This window comes from Haemorhous mexicanus, chromosome 6 (genome assembly GCF_027477595.1).
Source record: "Haemorhous mexicanus isolate bHaeMex1 chromosome 6, bHaeMex1.pri, whole genome shotgun sequence".
Classification (NCBI taxonomy): Eukaryota; Metazoa; Chordata; class Aves; order Passeriformes; family Fringillidae; genus Haemorhous; species Haemorhous mexicanus.
This window is the reverse complement of record NC_082346.1, coordinates 50,011,013-50,029,726: the sequence shown is the minus strand read 5'-3', so window position 1 is coordinate 50,029,726 and position 18,714 is coordinate 50,011,013. Positions and strand designations below refer to the sequence as shown.

Here is an 18,714-nt window from a genome sequence, read left to right as displayed (position 1 = left end):
GACTAATTCGTGTCATATCTAATAAGGGCATCAAATAAAGTTGCTGCTTCACAATATCAATTCCTATTCACTGGAAAAAAGCCAAACCTGGGTGGTTGGTTGCTCGGTTGCTTGGCTCCTGGCTTTTTACATGTCGCCAAAGCAGATCATGAACAGAGTACAGACTGACCAACTAATGCAGAATGGAAACAGCAGCTTGGAACTAAACAATTCCATGTCCCCATTCATCAACTTCTGATGTCTACGGAAGTGAAAGTTAAAGGAAAACTCTCAAGAATGCCTACAGAATCTCTCTGTTTCTTTCTTGTTGTCTGAGAAGTGGTTGTATGTACAATCATGCATAGAGACAATTCTTTTTCATGCTGTTTATCTCATTTCTATAAGCTGATTTAGCTGCTCTGCCCTCCAGTCCTTGGTATAAACACTTCTCAACTTAAAGACTTCATAGAAATATTATTGGACTCCCAACTGTTTATATGCCTTAAATATGAAAATCTGATCTACAGATTAATAATAAGTGCTGAGCAGGAATGACTCAGGTCTGACTGAAATAATAGAAAGAACACATGTTCCATGTGCTGTATGCTCACAACCTGTGTAAGTTACTAGACACCATGTTAATCCTCCTGGGGCTATATGTCACCCAGTTTTAAATACCACGTCCATAGCAAAAGCTGAAGTCAGCAGGAGCAGAATGTGTCTACAAGGGAAAAGCAAAACTAATCACCAGTGATCTAGCTCTGACTCCGTTTTGGTTTTTTTTGTGTCGCCACAAACCTCTAGTGTGGCCAAGGGCAGGCCAGGCACAGTATATTGCACCTTGTAGGCATCTCAATAGCCTCTCTCCACTGACTGCTCATGGAGCCAAGGAGTAGTGCCTGAGAGGGCAGGACTCTGATCCTCCCCTGTTCTCCTGGCCCCTCCAGCTACAGGGGCTAGCTTTGACATGTACAGCCATCAGTCCAAGCATGGCCCTGAGGTGCTCTGTATCTCAGTCCATCCATGGGGAAAATAGGTGCTGTCAGCAACTCAAATATGCCCAGAAACAGGAGTTTACAAAGATAGATGAAATAATGCCTATGAACCAAGATACCTGAGAGGTTGTTTCAGCATTGTATAACCCCCATGGTTCCTGTGCCACTAACCAGTGTCCATCTGGGAGCTGCAGCAGAGGTATTCTCTGCAAGCTGCTGGCTCCTCAGCTCTACTTTCAAGCTGGGCCTGAGCCAAATTCCTAGACCTGTCTGGCTTGCTCCATCTGTGGTCTCTCACAGAGGGGAATTTTTGCAGCTGACAGAGTTAAATCTTGCTCTGACCCTGCCACTGCTCTCAGTGACAGTGAGACTGAGCTTGCCTATTCAAGGTGGTGGCGTCCTACTCCAGATACAACTTGCTTGATTTATTTCCCCTGCTTCCCTGCAGGGTCAGGAAACATTTATTTCATAAATATCTCTAAGAAGCTTAAAATAAGCCTTCTCTTCTGCCACAAACTCATTCTATTATGTTTATAGCAAAGCAAATACAACGTCAGCTCCTGGCTGGGATGCAGCACTTGAATAGATGAGTATTAATTAAATACATGATTTAAAGCAACTGGAATTCTGCCCAAGCCTCCATAAAGAAATTACAGCCTATTTTAACACATTCATAGATTTCTTTTCTCTCTGTGTATATTCTGAAAACCAGCAGATAGGGGTGATGCCCTGCACCTTACTCTAATATTTTACAAACACTAGTTTGATGTCTAGAAGCAGATCTCCACAAAATATGAATTTTAGTCTCAATTTGAAGCTGGGAAATCTGAGGTTCAGGAAGGCTAACTGGGATTTGTTCAAGATCATAAGAAAAGATTGTGACTTTCCTTCCACACACTATCATTTGCTGTCTCTTTTCTATCCTATACTGCTTTCAGCAAGGTTTAATTTGTGATATAGTGAATTAAGTGAGTTAATAGATGCAGACAGCATGAACTCACTTCAAAAATGTATGGTTTAGAGATCAGAGGAATTCGGTCCCCATGAAAAATTTGAACTGGCTCTTTGATTCAAATGTAGAAATTTTGCTAGATGGCAGAACACCCAAAATCTCTAGTCCATCAGTCTTTGTTAAAAGTAACTTAAATAATAATATCCTCTTCTGAAAGATATCAAAGTAAACCTGTTATGTATAGCTTTATTTTCCTTCTCAGAAGTGAGATATGGTAATAAGCAGTGTAATGGGATTGCTCTGACAGCTTTAGGAGCTTCTAGCATGGGCTTTTCACTGGCTGCTGAAGTATTGGAGTCCAGTTTCCTTTCTACAAGCTCAGCTATCCCACTAAAGACACAGCTTTGCTTTTGCCAACTGCAGAGCCTTACAGGAGTACATCAGGGCAACTAATATCTGGCTGCTGAGTTCTGTAGGGGTGACAAACTTCATTCTAAAAGCTAAGGAAGAGAAATATTCCAATGGAATATATGTCCTATCTATCCTCTATTTCCAAAAGCAGACTATGCACATTATCCATGTAAAACTATGCAATAGAAATTATTACATCAGACATTTTGTCACCTATCCAATTCCATGACTAGTACAAACTATAGTTTTGAACTATATAGTCCAGCTGCCTGTGCAGTTCAAAGGTAGTCAAAAATGAAGCTTCATAATCTTAGGTAGTCCACAAGTTAGAAACGTTGCAGTAAGAAAATTGTACCTCTATTCTTCAATCTCCTTTGAAAACACTCTGCCCATCTTTCAAACTTCCAGCCTAAACGTAGAGCTTTTCCATCCTTGATCTTCCTCACTAATGGACTGACCAAATTTGGCCTGTTTGTCTTACAGACTGTCTCAATTAACCAATGCCTATTGCTGCTTTGTTTTTCCATCAGTTCTCTTCGACAGTGGCAGCTGCCAGCCAGCACAAGGCTGGGTGACCCAGGCACACCACTGCCAGTACACACCACATGTATTGCAGATTTGCATTGCTTCTCATCCTACAGGTGTCACTTGTGTTTTTGATGAAAAGCAGAGATTCTCATTCTACCCATATCACACAATATACATTTAATCTTTTGCCTGAGTAAAGGTATTTCTGAAAGACACATAATAAGCATTTTTTTTCTATATAACATTACTGTATTTCTACATAAATTGGCTATGTGCCCAGCTGTCCCTGTGCATATTGCAGCATGCCTTCGAAATGTTAGAGCTACATGATTCCTGCCTCTTACTTTTTCTACTGCTAAAAGAAATGCCAGCCATTTTGTGGAGCGTGGGTTTCCAAACTCTATTTTTTAAAATGCATTTTATTCTTACTAATCATTTCTAGTATTTTTAGCAGGCAGGTGACATATTTTCAGATTGTCGGTCATATTCTTGGGGGCATATGTTTCAGTTATTTAAGTTTGCAAGAAGTTGGAAAAGCTCAGTGAGACACCTCAATACTTTCATAATTGTGCCTTTGGTGAGGATTCACTTACTAATATCACTGCCTATATAGTGCATATGAGTATCTGAACCAAAGACCCTTAATTTCTTTGATAGCAGTAATGAATAAATCAATATTGTCACCATAGTTTGCCTTAGTCATCTTGCTCTAAAGCAGAAACCTATATGCAGCCAGATGAATCATCTGGTCTCCACAGACTGACTGCACAATGTGTGTGATGGGAATCTGGGCATGATACCCTTCTGTGGCCACCTACAGCAAGATGTAGCCAGAGATTGGTCCTGCTTCAACTCTATCATGGAGCTGTACTCAGTGGCCTCTTGAGAGATGTATGACTAAGACTGTGAAGTTGCCTTCCTGGTTCCTTGTGATTAATCACTTCCACAAGCTGATTACCTTCAGCTTGAGGAAGAAATGGTAGTTTAAACCAGTTTAGGGTGTGACCCATTCAGTTCTTCGTCTTAAGTATCAGGGATTTCAACCACAGCCAATTTATCAGGCAGATTTTGTCATGTAATATGAATTGTAATCAAACCAAAGATATCCTCCTTTCTTAAAATGTCTTGATACACATGGAGTCAGTCAAGGCAGACTTTAAAGTTTCATGACTCTTTCAGCAGGGCAAAGATGGGCACCACCACAGGTACAGATGTTCCTGAGTATGCCTGTCCTTAGTTTTTAAGGAAACTTGGTACCTCTTGGGACATCCTGGCCAAACCTGGAGTGCTGTCCATGGGTCTCAAAATGTTAAAAAACTTTTATTTTCATATGTGTCTGACAAGAAAAGATGCTTGATTAGGTGGTGTTGGCATTTTGCATTGAGAAATGAAACATATTCTTAGGTCTCCTCATCCTATGGCCAGCCTAAAGTGAATAAATCCTGGTCTGAGCTGACAAATTGCAAATTAAGTCAAACACAAGGAGTTTCCATGTTATTGAACAGGTAATGTTTCTGACAGAGGTAGACTGATTTTGGTCCTGTAGCTGAGGGAATGATTTTTTTTTTTTTTTTTTTGTGTTTCACCTGCTCTGATCTTGGAAAAGGAGAGGCCTTTCTAATTGAGCAGTTAGGAAAAGGAGTGAAAAGAAGAAGGAGCTATTGCACAGGAAGCTGAGCGTGGCCTCTGCTCTTCCTGTGTGAAGAACACTGTGCTGCCTCATGGCTGGCTAAAAGCAAAAGGGGCCCTGTGCTGTCGCTCTTGAGATGGGCAGAGAGCAGAAGGAGAATTCCCACCAGCTGAAATCTGCTCTGAGGACCCACAGCATGCTCTTCTGCATGCCACCAGCTGGAATTTCCTGTCATAAAAATATTTCAGGTTGCTGAAATATTTCAGGTTCCAGTCTTTGCCATTGGAAAATGAAAGTAATCTGGGTTCAGTTCATTCTGTGGAAGAGGTTTCACACATTTTGCTTCTAAGTCTCCAGGGCATTTCACTCAATTACTCTCCAAGTCTGCTGTTTTCCAGGAGTTAGATACAGCATTCTTCTTCCCTTAGCTTTTTTTTTCCAGGTCTGAATTCATTGGGGTACATTTCCATAATTCCAGGCCAGTTTTCTTCTGGCCAAGCACTGATATGCATCACTGATCATGCATGAATTTGATATAAGGGAGAGGGAACTGGATGCACAGGGGTGAAATCAGCTTCCAACCTACACCCTGCTGAGTAGTACTCAGGATGAGAAAACAGCTGAACTGGCCGAAATGCACTGCTTTGGTTAGCATAGCAAACCACAGTGAAACCATCCATTTTCATGAATGTCAATATTTTAATCATATCGGGATTTTGTAATTATTTTCCTGACTCCTCATTTCTGTTACAGAAACTGACAAAACAGTATTTCTTTCAACAGAGAAATTCCAGCCCTGAGCTAACTAAGGTGTGATGTGTACATAACATACCACCAGCATCAGGAGACCATGTACGTTTTAAGGAGGCTTGCAAGTCCTTGATCTAAATCAAATTTATTCTCAAACTTCACACAACTGTTTTAACACAGTGACAGCAAATTCCCCTACATATGTTCAAACCTCATAATACCTGAAGATAGTGAGAGGTCCTTTCCACCCTGTAGCTAAGGCTCAGCCCTGGGGTGGTTTCTTGCTCTGCTGTTAATGTGTCTAGACTGGTTGCTGAACCTTGCTGCTTACTATCCAAGAGATCACCTTCAGGTGAGGCTCAGGAGGGACACAGCAATCCCTGTATGAATGCTCCAAGGCTGTTGCCAGTACAAAATAAAGCAGAATAGCTAAAAGCACCTTTGGTGACTGTGAGTTCTTGAACAACCACAGGTTATTGGAAGTTAATACCTGGCTTCTCTCCAGATTAACGCATGGCTGCTCATCAGCTCACAGTATACAAAAAAAGCTCTTTAACTGGCAAGGCAAATTGCTGGAGGAAGGGACTTGCTGCTCTATCTGCAAAGATGCATCCTGTCTGCAGGCCAAGGGTTTAATTTCTGCATTAGTGGTTGGCCTGAGGCCCATGTTGTATTTTTACTCAGAGCACATACTGCCTCACACAGAAGAAGTGGCTTTTAGAATTTACTGGAGCATCAGGAATTAGTAACAAACTGCTAGCATTCTGCATCCCCTCCTCATTTTAGGCAAAACTCTGTAAAAGCCAAATCAAGAGCCTTTTACCAGAGACGCATTCCTAGAATTTACCATTACTCTGCAGCAAGCTGGGACAGAGCCCTGAGGATATTTGGAGAACTGTGTAAAGACCTGTGTAAAAAGGATATTATCGATAAAACACACACTTACAGGTAACTAGTTTTTGGAGTTACAAAGCTTAAAGTTAACCAGGTAACATACCAGTTATTAGTGCAGAGAACTTCACTAACCACTCTATTCTGAGCACAACCTGTGGACATCTGATACCAAACACATCAACCATCACTGCTACTTCCAATGTGAATATTGCCATGCCAGCTGTATCATAAATGCTGTTCCTTTAATATAAGGAGAAAGACCCATGGTGGATACCACTGCAGCAGCAGTCCTGTACCTGGATTTCCCTGAGCCATGGAGTCATAGATGAGTTTGCAGGTCTTCAGCAAGATGGCAATTTTCTTTTCTGGAGAGTAGGTCTTGTGCATGGTCGTGAACTTGTGAAGGATCTTTTCCAGCACAGCAGTTTCAGGCACACTGGTTGTGATACCCAGGTCAGTGGTAGTTGTGTTTTGTATCACAAGCTGGTTCTCTTTCAGCTGCTGTAAAGATCCATCTTTGTTGTGTATTTCTTTTAAGGAAAAATTAATGGCTTCCTTCAAAGGTTTCAGGACACATTTGTACAAAGCTGTCTCGGCAATCACTTCTGCATAGAGAAGGGAGAACACAAAAGTGTATAATAAATAAGCAATTCAGTAGTACAGGTGCAAGTAAAAGTCCTAAGGAAGCATGTGGTTGGTTATTCAAAACTACTACATAGCTGTGAGAAGGGAACAGAAATCACATCCCAGAAAGTAAACATTTCATAACCAACACTATCCAGAAATCCTAGATGGGCTTGAGATGAACATCAGTGTGTGGTCTCTGTCACTGGAGCTGTAGGAGACCTCCTGCTACCAGCAGTCCCTGCTCTCTTTGCCTGACTCCTGGCTGACCAGCATGGCATTGCCAGGCAGCAGGAAAGCCAACTCTGGGGAAAGAAGAGGAATCTCACCTAACGGTGATTTTTTTTTTTCACAGCCCTGCCCTTACAGATACCCAGATGCAATTCATCTCATGTCCCTTCTGACCCTTGTCCTTCTGACTTGTTTGAGATTTTCACTTTGGGATGAAATTAATTGGACCCTCAAAGCATCCCTTTCTTTCCTCAAAGCAGCTGCACCCACCAGCTCAGAGACAGAAACCAATATCTGGTCAGAAATTTCTCATTTGCTCAAGGGACTCTGAATTACTGATCCTATAAGACATCTCTTAGGCCACCTGTGGAGGAGGAAATAGTATAAGTGGGTTGAAAATTTGCTTAATGTTTGGCTGAAGATGAAAGGAAGCATAAGAGACTGTGAGGAAGCCTGTTGTCGAACTCCTAGAAACTAGAGGCAGAACTAGAGGGACTGCAAGAGATTCTCTTGTTGCACTGAGGTAAAAAGGCCATTATCAAAAGAGCTCATCTGCTCAGGCAGCGAGGAATGAACCAGAGGGCAGTAATATTTATGTATTCAAAATGCAATTATTTTAAAGAATCCAGAGAATCAATCAGCCTGAAGCAGGGCAAATTCAAGTGGTTAATCCTCCAGTGGGAATCCTTGTTCTCCACAGAAGAAGACAGCCCTGTCAAGGTTGACTGGGCTACATCATCCTGTTAAGGAACTGCCAGTGAACAGGGTTAGATACAGAGTCAAAACCAGGCATGTTTGTGGGAAGGTAGTGGGATACTTGCACACATACAGCTCTACCAAGCAGAACAAGGACACTTCTTTCCTCCCCCTTTCCACTTTCACTAATCAAGATTCAAGACAGACTTCTCTGTGCTGCCCCCACACTCCCCACCTTGAAGAAAGAGGTTATTGGGACAAAGATTGAAGGTGTTACACAAGATGCATGAGAAGTGAAACTGCAGGTTCCCTCTCTATGCTATGGCAGGGGCTGGCTGCAGGTCTGTTCTGCTGAAGACCTGCAGGATCATGTGAAGCCTTTGCTGGGGGAGAAGGAAATCAGCAGAGCCTGTTGAGACTGACAATGGACAGCCTTTTACTCCTGGCTCACCAGTTAGCTGAGTCCCACCTAATACTGGAGCTGCAGGATCTCCTGGAATCCCTGGTCACTCCTGTGGTTCACTCCATATTCTGGGTCTTCCAGCTCTCAGCTTGTTTTAAGCCAACTTAAGAATGCACAAATAGCTCGGCATTGCTTCTCAGGTCCTCAAGAAACAGTTTTAAGCTTTCAAATGAGCATGTGTGCACATGCATGCACACTTTTTCTGGCTGTACAGCTTTCACTGGGATGAAAAGTCCAACAGCTCTTTTTATATTCCCTCATGGATGTGTATTAAACAGACCAGTCCAGTCCTTAGAAAGGAGAGAAGTAGCACATTATTCCCTCACACGATACAAATGAGAAACAATGAAACACCTCTAAACAGTTAAAAATAATATTTTTTTCTCCCCAAAGGCAAATTATACCTATGGCAAAGAGATGAACACCTCATTATGGAGCTGGCAGTAGTCTTGCAACAGACATTTCTTCTGTACCTCTGAGCTCTGAGGAGCAGAAAGCAAAATCAAGGGATTCCTCCAACCTGCTACTCAAAATCATCCTAGTCTTGGTCCCTCCCTGTGAGACAGTGATTGACATCTAAGGTGTATGCCACATGCAGGGAATTCTCCATCCTTGTAGCAAAGCGGTGGACATGAAAGGCCATGGGAATGCAGCTGTGAAGGGGAAAATTTGCCTTTTGTCTTTCCAGTGAATTCAGCTCTGTGTACATACCTATCCACGCACACACACATATATATACACATACATAAACACACACACACACACACACACACACACACACACACATATACATAAACACACATACATGTATGTCTCTCATACACATGAACACATGTCTCTTTTGCTTAAACTCTTCCCTTTAAAACATTCATAAAGGCATTTTTCCTCTCATTGTTCTCCAGGTTTTTGAGCTGTTCCTCCAAGTGCTGGCAACGACAAAGGAGACTTCAATTTATGCTGCTCGAGTTTTAGGAATTGGTTTGTAATTCTGTAAAGCAGAGCCTGTGTCTGCATAATTCTTTCTCTCTCCTCGCCTTCCTAAACCATGCCCAAGGATGAATAAACCACAGTTACCTACCTAACTGTTCCTCGGTGTAGGAGGCTGGGTCTATCAGAGATTTCAACTCAGTGCTCTGCACTAAGTAACTCTTCAGCTGGGTCATCATCAGCCGGATCTCTTGTAGCATCTCTGTGCTGGAGCTCTGCTTTGCCATCATCTCTAAACTGTACACTCTGTAGTCCCGCACCAGGTTGCCAAAGTAAGACTCCTTGTCCTGTGCCAGCTCCACTATCTTCTTCTGCAGCTTCCTGTCACTAGACAAAAAAACTGTGAAGACGTTGGACAGGTTCACCAAGGACAGCCTGTTTTTGGCCTTGGCCAAGATCACGGAGCGTGGCTTTTTACCAGATGAACTACTCAGCATCTCCAGGTCATCCTCTGTGCTGCTGGTGGAGTATGAGTCTGGCTCAGATGTTGATGCCTGAGCCACAGTGCTGCCTCCCAGGTCCTCCAGGGACAAGTGTGTCCCTTCCAGTTCAGCTGAGCTGACAGATTTGTGGCCGTGTCCCTGTTCAGTCTTGGTGTGGGTGCAAGTGGCACCACCCGTCACTGTAGCTGGGCTGCCCTTGCACACAGCCTGCTCTGCTGCCACAGCTGTCTCTCCCGCTGTTTTTTGCTTCGGCTGGCAGGAGCTGGGGGTCCTTGGTACCTGGGAAATTCTTTTCCTTCTCGGTGGTGGGATAGGAGGTGACTTTCCTTTCTCAGTGGCATTGCTTTGTATCTTAGGCATGTCCTCCTTCTTCTCTGCAAGTTCAGGCTTTGTCTCCTGTGATCCAGCCTTTTTGGAAACCTCCCCAGGCATCTCTACTGCCTTTTTGCACAGCAATGTTTTATCTCTGCTCTCTGCACTTGTATCTTGGTTTTTTTCTGTCCCTTCCCCTTTCAGCATTTCACAATTTTCAGGGTTACCCACACAGCTCTCCTCTGAGGTCCTCTCACTCAGCCGCCTCCGCGGGGGAGCAGAGGGCTGGGAGCCCTTCTTGGGGCTCCCTGCCAAGGGCGCATTGGCCGAGCAGCTCTGCTTGCTTTCTTCTTTAGCGTCACCACCCTCAATTTTCATTTCCTTGAAGCTCTGTCCTAGTGGCTTAATAAGTAGCTTGTTTTCTTCACAGGCAGTCATAGGGTCCTGTGGAAGCTTCAGGGAAGGTTTCTGAAGGAGAGCATGAGAAGGTGGAGGGGGAGGAGGACGTCGAGGAGACTTCCTTTCAGTAATCATGGTGGCAGGGGGGAATTCAGTGCTCCCAGAGTGGCCTTTAGGAGAAGATACATCTGGAGGACAAGGATTACTGTACTCTTCTATAAAAATAGGATTCACAAACCACAGCCTGTCATTTCCTATTGACAGCTCAATTTCACATGAGCAGTGGTTTGTGCTACTTGCAAAACACTGGGTAGATCTTAAACTGTCTGCCTGGGCAGTGCTGAAAGCAGAGTCTTTTGCAGGGTGGGATAAGTCCTGTCTCCTGCGGTTTAAGTAGGAATCCCAGAAATCTGTTTAAAAAAAAAAAAGACAAAAAGAAAAATTAAAAAATATCTGTAAGAATTTTAGCTGCTAATGATATGTGGAAAATATTATTAAAAGAAATGGTACACAAATTTCTATGTCAGACTTTCAAACCTCTGCACAAAACAGTGTGAAGAAAGAATTACCTGTTTTATGCATATAAAATTCTTCAAGCCAGGGGATAAGCTCAGAAGCTTCACCAGAATTCTCTCCCCTGTCAATTTTAGGACATTACCGAGTGAAAGTTGCTAATGCTGTTCAGCATTTTCAGTACAAGCAGGAAGGTACAAGTAACAAATACAAATGATTGTGAGAAGGGATCTATGCTGGCTCAGTGATCACTGCCCTCCAAATGCAAATAGCTCTGGATACCCGAGGAGAGGATGTGAAGACCCTGGGCAAGCTGCATCTGCCTCTTGCTCACAACAGTGAGGTGCAGGTCTGAGATAGACTGCCAGGATCCAACATGCACCAGGAGACAACAGCTGAACATGACCCTGCCATGCAGTGAGCTCATGTGGCAGTCTGCTCTACCCAGGGTCTGATCCTGCCTTACAAGATTCCTTCCAGTCTGGAAATACAAGATTTTAAACACCTTCCTCAGGTTAGTGTTACCATTAAAGTCTACAGTTCTGGATGACTGTTATCTATAGCCACGGCCACTCTGCCTTGCACCTTGCCTGAAGACTGTCTGCCTGCAGGTGTCAGAGAGAAAAGATGATGCAAAAGATTGTACACAGGAAGGACGTATAATGAAGAACTAAGGAATAGTTAACTACTTCAGTGCCTTTAACTATGACTGAAAAAGAAAGATGGTGTTTCACATGCAAGTAGTCGTTTCTGTCAGAAATATCTTATTATAATTTGTCTTTTAATAACTGTTTTTAAAAAGTTACAAAGCATTGGTACATTTTTTTTAATAGATCCAGTATCACATCCAACTTCTTTTTTCCTTTTTCCTGAAGGCGAGGTTTCAAATTTGCCTTACAGGTCTGATTGTTTTCAATCAATATTAAAGCTGCTGATCCAGGGTCCACTACTGGAAGCATCAGGAAACAGGATCCAGCAAACCTCAAATGTTCTCACCAAGGAAAAGGGATAAACCTCTGAGATTCACTGGATGAGAACTATGATTGCCCATAGATTTAGGGATAAGGGGAAGATGGAAAATCCTGGAAACACAAGGATGCAGACAACTAAATAACTATTTTGGCATGCTTGGTCCCTGAAACAGAGTTGGCACTGGTGGCATACTTTTCTATGTGGATTTCAGGGGACACAATGGGGCTGCCACACAATGCCTGAACCCTGCCTGGTGCTTGGTGTCACTGCCAAAATCTCACATGACGGGCCCAAGAGAGGATGGATGGGGCTGCACACATATGGGATGACCCTCAGTGCTGAGCATAGGGTACAGCTCTCAGGTCAAGAGGTAAGCTAAAAGACAGTCTATTCCCATCAGGATAAAAGTGCCTGTTTAGCTTCTCATAGCCTAGGCTAGTGTACATGGCAAATTCAGCTTTATAGGCACGTCAGCATGTTATCGAACAGCTTTATTCTCTGATTTCTTACTCTGAGAGGAAAGAGAACAAAGAAGCTTAAACTAGCAATGTTGCTAGGACCAGCAGCACTGTTAACAACAGAATTTGGGAAAAGACATGCAGACGCAACTCATGCTGCCAACCTTCTCACATCTGAGACTGGCTGGTGTACCATTTTCCCTAATCTCTCCAGCTGTACTTGGTATCAGCAAATGCAGGGCAGAGGAAGTTGTTTTAAGTCAGAATATAATGCTGTGAAGTCTCATGGGCTGAGGAAATAGTGAGTAAACCAATCTACAGAGGGGAAGTTGATAATTTTTCTCAGTACTGGTCAGGATTAGGCAGTGTGATGAAAATGCAAAGCTCCACTCAGGCTGGGAAGGAACAGATGATGTGGTTCTACCAAGTAACACAGCTGCTTCAGAGCAGGCATTTCCCAGCACAGCCACACTGTCTCAGACTGCAGAGAAGGCTGTTTGATCATCTCCCACTGCTGTCCTGGATCTTCCCTTGTCTTGCACTCTGGGAGGGTTAATTAAGCAGTTCTTGGAGTCTTTGGCATGTCTGTGATGGCATGTGCTCTTTGTGCAGAGCAATTATGCTAATTCTCCTCCTAAAAGAACTTCTGTACCAGTGAGGTCAGGACTAGAGGGCCTGCAGTATGTCCTCAGTGACAACATACAGAACAGCCAGATCCTTTGTGGAACAACTCATCTTGCAGATAGACATCTTACTTCTATCCCCTTGAAACACATATTACTTTGAAATAAATACAAAACAACATATGAGAATTTCAGACAATGTTTGTTTCCTTCAGAAGTGCCACTTTGGGCAGCACTTAATAGTTTGTGTTCCCATTTGTATCCACAAAATTTTGTTTCAGGAAGCAGTAAATAGCATCTGTCAGTAGCTGAGCCTGTTTGACTCCACTAAGACAGCATGGCACTTCAGGAAGCTAACATCATTTCCCAGGAAGACTGCACACAACAGCAGGTTTTCTTCTGTTGTCAGAAACTTGACTGGTATGAAATACACCATGACAAATAAATTTCCAAGCCTCACTACTTTTATGACCACCAATACAGGAGAAAAGGAAAAAGACTACAACCAATATTGCTTTGGTGCTTGTGCTTTAACTAATCTCTTCCTTCAAAAGTTGCTGGAAACTGTTGCCTGAATCAAGATAGCCTCTGCTGGCTCAAATTGGACTGAAGGCTGCAGATTTATGACACACTTCCTACATTTTAGAGTTATTATAAAAATTTTTAGAGTTATCATAAAAAATTAAGATAACAAGTGCAACTTATCTCAAGTTGTAAAGTACCTTTTTATCAGCAATAAATGTTGGCTGGACATGTAAAAAAAAGGATGTTTTGACAAATTCAAACATACTCAAAATAGAGGATGCTGAAAGTGTTAGAGGCAAATCTGTTGGTGACATTCAACAAAGCTGCCTGAACTGAAACCAGTGGGGTTTGCCCATGCCTTTTGGGAGGAAGAAGACCCAAAAATAGTGAGAGTGCTCTAATAAATATCTCTAAATGAGCTAAGTCTTCAATTTTCTCTGTTGTTTGGCTGTTTTCAACACCTGAAGGAAAACTGAAAAACCAAGGAGCATGAAAGTGGTTTACTGAAATAGCTGTCTCAAGTGGAGTGTGTTAGGTGAAAAGGAATAGAAAGGAAGGCTCCTTTAGTTAACAGAATTGCTTTTCCTATCTGTGACTTTATACATCTCATCTAAAATTTTCTTGTTTGGCGCTGTCACTAAAAATAATGTTCCTTTTGCATGTGATTTTTGTGAGGTGAGAGAACATGTTGGGACGAGACATATTTCTCTACCGACTAGAAATCCTGCAGGAGCAAGCAGAAATACCAAAACTCAAAAATACCACACTTTCATCAGCATTGCCCCCACACATCAGAAGGAGAAGTTGCAAAGGCCACTTCCAAAGTGCAGAGTTACCCCTAGAGGCCGTGCTGCACTTCAGCTCACCCAGATTGTAGGGACCACAGCCTGGACAGAGATCCAGGTGGAGGTTTATGGCCAAAGGGGCAAGTGCCCTTTTTGTCAGCATTCTGCTATAAACATCTTCTGTGGCATTGTGTGTTTTTAGAATCAGATATTCCTTTTGTAACTCAATAATGGTTTGGTCCTCGGTTCCCCCCATGTATTTCCCTCACAATGGTTTCTCCCTATTTCCTCCCTGTTGGAGCTGCCCCCCATCCCCTGCCTGTCATGGTAACCACCCCCCTTATCTGGAGAATTCTCTGTGTCAATCATCCCTTATTCGATGTCTGATTTGTGGCTTAGCTGTAACCCACGCTCCTCCCTGGGTCCTCGTTATTGGTCAGCTTTGTGTCTCCTCCCATCACACCCACTCCCTTTATCAGCGCCCTCCCCCTCTGAGACACCGTCCTCATCACTCGTCCCTAGCGCCGCCGGGGAAAAGATCCTTGGTTCTTATGTGGGTGTCCCTCCTCCTTCCTTTGCTTTGGTACCTCATAGCTGAGATCCCACCTGCGCCACCCACGCCGCAGACAGTAACCACTGCCCAGGGTTCCGGAGGGAATCCGGGAGTGGCCCATCGTGTGGCCATCTTCGGCCGGGCTGGGGCACCCAGCCGGGCTCCCATACGGCCCTCGTGGCCGCGAGAGAGACTACAATCTTCCTCTTGCATTCAGACCTCTTTAGCTATTCCAAAGGCAATAGTTCATCTATCTTCCAGTTGCATTATGTCTCTGCAAGGCACTGTTATTCTCACAAGTCCAAGTGAAAATCTGACTGCTTTGAGGGACTTACCTATCCCCAGACTAGAGATAATTTCAAGGTCTTGAAAGCTACTGGCTTCTAATATTGCTTGTGGCAGCTTCAGGGTAAAGGGCAGCAAATCCCTGTAGAAACAAACACAATGAAAGAACAGCAAAAGGACAAATCTCACAATTGTTAGGAGCTCCAGACTTCACTTGGTTTTAGTGATTGGATTGGCTCACAATTTCAGCCGTGTTCTGCGGCTGGTAAAGAATTATGGACATTGTGCCAGACTGGGCTGCTCTGATTTCACCAAAGATCACCAGCTTCTGTGGTGATGCTTCATGCCATAGCACTGACTTTATCACCGTGTCTTGGCTCTGTCCTCTGAAAAGAGCAGGAATGCCTGTCACCTCAGGGAAGGCCACAGGGGTTGAAATATCTTCACATTGAAAGTGAGATGCTGCAAATTGTAATTATTTTTATTAGAAAAGCCAATCTTTTTCATGTGGAAAGGATTTGAAGTCCTTTTTCTTTCTGTTTACCCCTCTCTCACTAGTCTGCTTCCTCTTTTAAAAATCTCTGTAACCATAGGGCACACAGCAAGACACAGAGGGATTGGGAAAGGAAAGCCCCACCTGGGAAGGGTAACCCCTGGGTGAAGGGACAGACAGTGAGGAAGTGCTACATGACACTGAGAAAACACATATCCCTCTCTAACTCTCTACTCTCAGACTTCTGAGTACTTGGTTTCTGAAAAGATGCTGTTCTTCTACTAAAAATAGAGTTTCTCAGAGGATGTTGGCTGGGTTTCACTGAAACACACCCTAAGTCTCAAGCAATTTAACAGAGCCCTTGGTCTGCCAGTGAACTGTTCAGGTTTGCCTCTTGCCCAGTGACAATTTGCTAATCCCGTTCTTGCCTCAGTTTCCATTCTAACAAGAACTGGAAAAGCCAGTCCCTAAATGATAGCAAGGAATGGTGCAGGATCATCTTACACATAAAAAGTTTTATAAAATATTCTACATGGCACAAGGAATCGTCATAGAAAAAACTGGCCTTGTGAGTAGGAGGTCTCTGCTAAACAAATGCACACCCAAAAAGGCACACGACTGCAGACCTATCTGTTAACAGATGAATGCAGGGGGCCCATTTCTGACCTTTTTAACAGATGCATACCTTACTGATGTTTTGTGTTCTCCATGGGTTCTCTGTGCACTGCTGAGCACTCTGTTGTCACACTCACATAAACTGATGTGATCCCTGGCTTATTATTTTTTCATGGCAGATATGAGGTTTAGAAGATTAAGAGGGTCCATGTTCCTTCTGCTTTCTTTGTTATTTTATATGCGAGAATAGTTCCCTTCTTTTTCTTTTTTCTTTTTTTTAGCATATTAAGATCAGGAAATATTAGGACATTGCCCTAATAGAAAAAAATCTGGTTTTATTAATGGGGCAGCAGCTTGCAGACCAGCCACCAAGTCATCTGTTACCTACATGCAGGTAATATATCCAGGCCAAGGGGGTTTCTTTGAGAAGAGCCTATCAGCCTTGAAAAGCTGTTTCCAGGTATTCATAGACAATTTACTACATCCCTGTTCTCAGGGCTCTACATTCACCATCACAGAGAGCTTCTATGAGCTGCCAGCAAATGGTAGGTCAGTGTCTTTTTATTACCTGCTTCTCTCAGAAAATTATTCCCTTTTTATCTTGTCTTTTGACAGTAGCCTGGAAAATCACATGAATCATCTGAATGTGTATTTGGCACTCAGAAATAACATCTCTAACAGGAGCTGAACTGATGCCTTGTGAAGGCTGACCTAGAACAGAGGCTAGACAGAGTTAAAGAATAAAGTGGGGATTTATTAAAAGGCCTCAACAGATACACCTTGGGCAGTACAAGATCCCAGCCAGGGCTACACCCAAGATGAACCCAAAATGGTCACAAAATGGACACGGTCAAAAGATCTCTCACTTTTGAAAGTTCTGGTCCATTAGCATATCAGAGTTAATTGTACAGTTACAGCTTTAGGTTATGAAGTCCCATCCCTCTTGTTTTTCTCTTGTCAGTCCACATTGTTTTTGCTCTTGGGCCTGAAATTTGGGTCAGGTGTCCTTGGTTCCAAGCTAGGAAAGGAATTGATTTGTCTAGCTAGCTACTCTGTGGAGAGAGCTTACCATCTCTTAATATGAAGCTCAGAACTACACACTACAGCAGTACAGAATCTGAAAAATACAAAAACTAAAACATAAGGCATCAAATAGAAGAATTTTCTTTTCTTTTCTTTTCTTTTCTTTTCTTTTCTTTTCTTTTCTTTTCTTTTCTTTTCTTTTCTTTTCTTTTCTTTTCTTTTCTTTTCTTTTCTTTTCTTTTCTTTTCTTTTCTTTTCTTTTCTTTTCTTTTCTTTTCTTTTCTTTTCTTTTCTCCTCTTTCTCAAGCCATGATCCTTTTTGCAGGAAAGCAGAAGTGAGCATATTTTCTCTGTCACCAGCCACTTACTAGAAATGCCCAATTCTATTTTGCATTTGAGCTGTTCTTTGCTTTAGCGAGAAAGAAATCTTTATAAGGGTCCAGAGGTTAACTTATGTCCATTCTATAGGGTCTATATACATCTAGATGGCTAAATGTCTATTAACTGGGGGGGGTGAGGTGGAGCATGGTTTCTTGTGTGCAGGTAGGAGTTGTGGCTCAGTAGTGCTGAACTCAGCTGGCTGCAGGAGCAATCCTGAGAGCAGTGGGGGACTGGCTGGATAAGCTGTAGCACACTGAATCCTACCCCAGACACACTGTTCCTACTGTGTGACTGATGTGACTGCCTTGTGAACAGATCCTGAATCTGCTTTCTCCACTTAATCTGCTTTAAGAGTCGTGTAAGTTTATACAGGGGAAGTCAAAAGTCTACAACCAGCTCCCAACCTGGCCCGCTGCAGCAGGCACAGGGTAAGCAGGTGGAGGTATTGCTGCAGTGTGCTAAGCAGGAGGACACAGATTAGAGAAGGCTGCAGACATCATCAGCTGGTGATCAAACCTTGCACTAGTAAAAATGACATTACAGGTCTTTTCCACTTCTGTACCCATTATTCTTGGTATTTCTGTGCTGAGCAAACAAACACTTTGCTTTCATTTAAAATTTTAGCTAAAGAAAAGACATTGTTTCAGGTCTACTTTCCTTGACAGATTCCCCATAGGTGACAAAGTCCTTTGAATCACCAACAGGCAACAGTCCATTAGTAGGTTTGCCAAGTTGCTACCAGGGATGTGTGTGTGTGTGTGTGTGTGTGTGTGTGTGTGTGTGTGTGTGTGTGTGTGTGTGTATGTGTGTATGTGTGTATGCTTAAAGCTTTAAAGAAATAGTTAACTCAGAGTCCTTCCTCCTTCCTGCCCTCCTTGCCTCAGTTCTGTGCCTCTATTCTTTGTGGAAGCAGCCCTGTGGACAAAGCTTCCAGCTGCAGGGACAGCTGTGCTTGTGGGGTGATCTGGCCCCATTGTAGATACAAGCTGGTCTGGCAGGCTGGAGGGTAGCAGAGGAAACAGAGGAGTCTGTGCTGGGACTGGGGAAGGGCAGGCCAGAGGGGAAGGCAAAATGACTGTGCCATGGAAGAAATGAATGCAACTCACCTGCTGACACAGTAGAAGGCAACCAATTTGAAAACATCCTCAAATACAAGGACAGATCCTTCCAGGTACAGGACTGGTGAAAAACAGA

At 43.1% G+C, this 18,714-nt stretch overlaps 1 protein-coding gene across 1 annotated transcript in view; it reads right to left on the bottom strand.

The window, feature by feature from the left end:
- LOC132328407 (ras and Rab interactor 3-like) overlaps positions 1-18,714 on the bottom strand; it is a 156,823-nt gene that overhangs the window by 8,634 nt on the left and 129,475 nt on the right. Inside the window, exons 21-24 of the mRNA XM_059848227.1 lie at positions 18,627-18,699; positions 15,059-15,150; positions 9,232-10,704; positions 6,436-6,744 (exon numbers count right to left, since the gene is read on the bottom strand). Coding sequence (XP_059704210.1) covers positions 6,436-6,744; positions 9,232-10,704; positions 15,059-15,150; positions 18,627-18,699 — 1,947 coding nt within the window. The remainder of the gene's footprint in view (positions 1-6,435; positions 6,745-9,231; positions 10,705-15,058; positions 15,151-18,626; positions 18,700-18,714) is intronic.